Source organism: Myotis davidii, unplaced genomic scaffold, assembly GCF_000327345.1.
Source record: "Myotis davidii unplaced genomic scaffold, ASM32734v1 scaffold420, whole genome shotgun sequence".
NCBI lineage: Eukaryota > Metazoa > Chordata > Mammalia > Chiroptera > Vespertilionidae > Myotis > Myotis davidii.
In genome coordinates, this window is record NW_006294421.1 from 154,304 (window position 1) to 159,903 (window position 5,600).

General features: G+C 38.0%; 1 protein-coding gene across 10 annotated transcripts in view; it reads right to left on the bottom strand.

The window, feature by feature from the left end:
• ARHGAP24 (Rho GTPase activating protein 24) overlaps positions 1-5,600 on the bottom strand; it is a 537,541-nt gene that overhangs the window by 82,060 nt on the left and 449,881 nt on the right. Inside the window, exon 1 of one of the 10 annotated variants that reach the window (XM_015567157.1) lies at positions 2,889-2,961. The exons of the other annotated variants lie outside the window; for them this stretch is intronic. Coding sequence (XP_015422643.1) covers positions 2,889-2,892 — 4 coding nt within the window. The 5' untranslated portion in view covers positions 2,893-2,961. Of the gene's footprint in view, positions 1-2,888; positions 2,962-5,600 lie in introns of those variants that run through there. 10 annotated transcript variants of the gene reach the window in all.

Consider the following 5,600-nt stretch of genomic DNA (forward strand, 5'->3'; position numbering starts at 1 on the left):
CTGGGTCCAATCCAGAACAAGTGAATCAGAATCTCTGAGAATGCAGCTCAGAAATTTATATTTTTAAAAAGCTCTTAAGGTAAAATTTTTGATGTTTTAAATACCCATGGTTTTGTTTGTTTGTTGCTGTTGTTTTAAGAATGATTCAAACTGTAAGCAGTTTTAAGTCTTCAAGCTGTACATTGCAGTCGTTTCACATTACTAACAGTGGAAAGTTTCGAGTATATCTCTGTTTATGGTTACTTTAGCATGTTTCTATACTTATTGAACTAAGCTGTCCAGTGTCACTAGATTCTGGAAACAACAGACCAAAACATGACTGCTATACAATACAAGCATCCCAAGGGGAACAAACCATAAAATTGTTAATAAGCATAAAATTAAAGGTTGTTTTAAACTGCAATAGCCTCGCTGCAGTAAAATCAAATCTAATATGTACCAGGGCTCTTAGCATTGCCACAGGTCCAGCATAGATCAGAGACTTTTAGATTTTAGATGCTTTTGACCAAAGATCAAAGTATTCAGTTAATTAGAAAAATTCTTTGACCTTGTTCCCCTTTCTCACATGAAATATAAAAGTGTACAAAGTTTCTCATTTAAGAAAAAAAGTTAAACACAGTGTTTTTGATCTTTTCAATAAATCAAAAGGAAAAAAATATTTTCCAATAAACCCTCAAATGACATCTCAGCTTTATTCTTAAAATACACATGAAAATAACCTGTTTACTGGAGGAAAAGAAAACTGGATTAAGGGTCAGAACAATTAAACCCTTCACCAAAGCCCAGATTAGTTTCAACTAGAAAGTTTTAAGTTTTCATCAGATTTCAAAACTCTGGTCCGATCTGATTGGCTCGGCTCGCCTTCTGTTCCAGACAGTACTGATGGGTTTTTAAAAGCAGATTTGTGTCCCAGCCCAAGGGGAACATGTTACAAATAAGGACAACCCCTGGTTACCAGACCATGGAGGTTTTAGTTTCTTCTCTCAGCCAACCTTAAAAACGAGTGGGCAGTTCAAGCTGCACGGTTATTTGAGACCAAGGACTATGGTGCTGTAGCAACCTGCATTGGAATGTAGAAGTATGAAGGCACTCCGGCCACTCAGTGTTACCGTTTGGAAACAAAACTTCCTGGGAAAGAAAATATCATAATCTCTAAATTAGACATAGCAGTGAGCTCCAGTTGTTAACCCTGTGCACTGAATGCACGGATATTTTCAACATCATCAGGAGCCTCTACCACAACGAAAGGCAAACATATTAAATATACTACTATTCAATATACCCTGAAGAAGAGGGTTCGGTCAGCATAACCCAATGCCATTTATGGTTCCATAGATTGCCAATAGAACGAAGCATCTTTCTTGGGCTACAATAAATATTTACTTTCTGTTTGGCAAATAAATTACTCCTCTGCAAGCTGGACATTCTTGAAGGAGCAGCACTACAATAAAGTTGTTAAAGCAACTGGTAAGCAATTTGGCTTAATTGCTTCCCCATGTATGTTCTCAAGTTCCTTGCTAAGTAACTCACATGCATCTCTCAAGAAGGCAAACTATCTATTGCCTAGCAAACGTTATCCATGCTAGTCAGGTTTTCTGTATGTGATTTAGATTCAGGATTATAAAACTCAATGCAAAAAGCTGGTCATCCAGCCCAGGCCAGTGTGGCTCAATTGGTTGAACATCATCCCATGCACCGAAAGGTCACTGGTTTGATTCCCAGTCAGGGCACATACCCAGGTTTTGGATTCAATTCCTGGTTGGGGTACCTGTGGGAGGCAATATGGGAAGCAACGGATCCCTGTTTCTCTTTCCATGTTTCTTTCCCCCTCTCCTTTCCTTTTTCTCTCTAAATAATCAATAAAAAAAATGTTTTGAAATCTGGTCATCCAATAACTGTCCAATACCTACTATTTTATAGGTAATTGGAATGTGAGAAAAGAGATTTGTTATGGTTTCAAGGTAATCTTGTTAGGCATTGTGTTCCTTTTTCTCCTTAGTTTTCCATAAGAGACTCTGACAAGAAACAAATGGGCACACCTTTCCTACAATTCCTGCTCCTTCAATATGAAGGAGTAACGGCAAGTTAAAATGAAGGCAGGTCTCTGTGAATAAATAACTGCCTTTTATCTGCCTGCAACTCAGATTTGTAAATCACTTATTTTCCCCAATATATTTCTAGTATCAAAAACAAGTTAGAAAGTATGCCCTCTGTAGAAGAAGTTAAGTAATTGGCCCTGAAAAGATTCCCTTTAGCCAAGAGAAAATAAGGTGATTGCACTTAACAAGTTTAAGTATGCATAAATGGTAAAAGGTTAACTTTGCCTTTAAGAATGTGGGTCATGGTTGCAACCAAAAGGGCATATCTTCTACACTAATAAAAGAAAAACATGCAAATCGGTGTCACTCCGCTACGCCCACCAGCCAATCAGATGAGTATGCAAATTAACCCAACAAAGATGGCTGTTAATTTGCATATGCAGGCACAGAGTGAAGATGGAAGACAACGTAGAAGGAAGCCAAGTGCTGCAGAAGGGAGCGAAGCTGCGGCGAAGCAAGCCGGGCGGCGGAGGCGGAAGCGAAGCCCACCTTGGCAGGTTTGCTCCCTTCTCTGCTTCCCTCCGGCTGCAGGAAGCCCTATTCTTGCAGGAATCTTTCTGCAACAGGCCTCTAGTTGTGAGTATAAGCAAAAGAAAAAAAGTAGTATTTATTGTTTGTCCACTCTGCATTAAACACGGTGCTCAGCACTTTTGCATATTTTATTTAATGCCCATACTAATTCTTCAATGTATATTCGATATCTAAATTCAAAGTCTGTTATACGGATGAAGTCACTGAGGTTTAGAAATGTTCAGGGACATCTAAGAGTCACTGGTGAGACACTGATACTCATTTCATTTCTCCATGACTGAGAATTAAACAATTTCCCTTCATGTTCATGTTGTTTTAAATAAGTGGCAAGTTTTATGAAGAGGTACATGTAATCCTGGGTTTGCTGATGGTAATGGTGATAATAAGAACACGATTCAAGGAAAGTAGCAGCAACTGAATTTTGCTTATACTTAATTTTACTTTGGCTTTTCTAACTCAGCGACTCAGAATACCATAAAGTCTCCCTTCATAACACTTGCCCTATTCTTGACCTTTCCTTCTTCCTTCCCAATCACAAAAGTAGAACTTGCTACCAGCTAAGGTCCTTCTACTCATCTCTCCTCTCTCCTTAGTCAATTGCTTGATGCTTTAATATTTCATTGTTCCTAAAACACTATTAGGTAATCCAGGAATAGAGAGTTGGCAGATGAAGTAAACTTGGGATATGTATAACACTTTGCCCTCCTTAAGAGATGCAGAATATCCATTAGATATTGTAAACTTTGAAGTTATTCATCAAGAAACTTGCCTAACACTAGTGTTTTTTTTTTATTTAATTGATCTGAAAAAAATTACTCCCCTTTAATTATGGGGAAATAATTTTAGGAACTCAGTTTCACAAATACTAATAATTTGTATAATATACATATCAAAGGTTCAAATCTGCTGACCCCAAATAGCCTTACACATCAGTTTGCCACCACCAAACTGTCCTCAGATAACCTGGTAGGGAGATGTGTGTTTAAGTAATTCATTCATCATATTGTTGTATCAGCAAAATGTGCTGTAGTGTAAAAACTTTAAAGTCGCTTGGGAACTAACTTTGCTACTCTTGGTAGTTTCCAAGTGAGCAAAATTTACTGTATTCTCGATAGGGGATTAGCAACATCTTTACCCTGAGAACTTCCAAGAAGATCAACAACATCTATGGGCAAGTGGGCTTAACTGTGAAAACCAAAAATGTAGTTATAGATGACAAAGTTTTGCCAAATAAACTGAGAGACAAAAAAGAATAGAAGAGAAAGAAAAGAAACAGAAAAAGACAGACAACAGAAAGAAATAGATGGGACCTTGAGAATGGCTGTTTGCCATTCAGAATACAGTAGTTCTGAATTATTCACTCTGCAGTGTATGGATGAAGACAATTCCGTATACTTTAACAGCTATACCTATAGGACACTGAATATTGCAGCCTTGATATAATAAAAACAAATTTACAGGAGAATGTCTTCACTAGCTTTTATCTCATCAATGCTTTGGATAACAAATGTTCTTCATTTCCTGCTATAAAACAGGTTTATTATTACTCACAGGTTTATTATTACCCTACATTTTGTGGCTAATTATTTTCTTGCATGTCTGCTCACTTTAGCATCCACCAGCTGGGTAAGCTGTGTTTGCTGCCAAACCCATTTATGTAAGTCAGGTTTCTTTCAGATGTCATAAAATATTCTTCAGTTAAGAAACTTGCATAACTTGATATGCACTAGCATTTCCTAAAATTATTTGATTTGATACATTTACTCCCCTGCCATACCTAGGGGCAAATGGTCTGTAGAATTTAGTTTCATGAATATTATTTCGTAATGTATGCAATATGAAGTGTTCAAATATGGATGCAAAAACTGAGAGGTGTTTCTGTGAAAACTATTTTTATGCTTGCTACACAGGATTGACAAAGTTACTATTAAATTTGATGTGGGAAAAACAGCAGCAATTATTGGTTTAATAAAATCATATCTTTTTAAAATATATTTCTTTATTGATTTCACAGAGGAAGGAAGAAGGAGAGAGAAATAGAAACAACAATGATGAGAGGGAATCATTGATAATCTGCCTCCTGCAAGGCCCCACTGGGGACCGAGCCCACAACCCAGGCAATGTGCCCATGGCCAGAATCGAACCTGGGACCCTTCAGTCCACAGGCTGAGGCTCTATCCACTGAGCCAAACTGGCCAGGGCTAAAATCATATCTTAATATATTTGACTTTAAAAAGAAATCATAGTGATCTAAAAGGGCTCACATTACTTTAAAAATTACAAGTGAGAAATTATAGGAGCAGCTTATGCAAAAAAGACAAGAACACCAATTATTCGACCCCCTATCAAAGAAAAGAAATTGAACTCACATGTAAATTGGCAAATGCATATATACTTAAATATTTTATCTTATATAATATAATAAAAGTATAATATGCATATCTACTGAACAGTGGAATGGCCCATCGCTATGACACACACTGACCACCAGGGAGCAGATGCTCAACACAGGAGCTTCCCTCTGGTGGTCAGTGTGCTCCCACAGTGGGAGCACCGCTCAGCCAGAAACCCAGCTCACCGCTGGTGAGTGCAGAGGCAGTGGTGGGAGCCTCTTTCGTCTCTGCTGCACGCAGATGGTAAGGAGCAAGGGGTCCCAGACTGCTAGAGCCCCAGACTATGAGAGGGTGCAGGTTGGGCTGAGGGATCCCCCACCAGTGCACGAATGTCATGCACTGGGCCTCTAGTATTGATATAAAATGTCTGTGCTGTACATGTATTATTTCACAGTTCCCTATTTTAACCAGATTTTTAAGTGGACTAATTAACTGAATATGAATCAGTCTAAATGTGGTGATTAAATGTCTTCAATTGTATGGCTATGATGTTACCCAAGCTTATCTTATTAGTACCTGCTCTTCTTTCTAAAGGAACCTGTCCTTTTCTGCTACTGCAAAAATCAACATTCAAAGA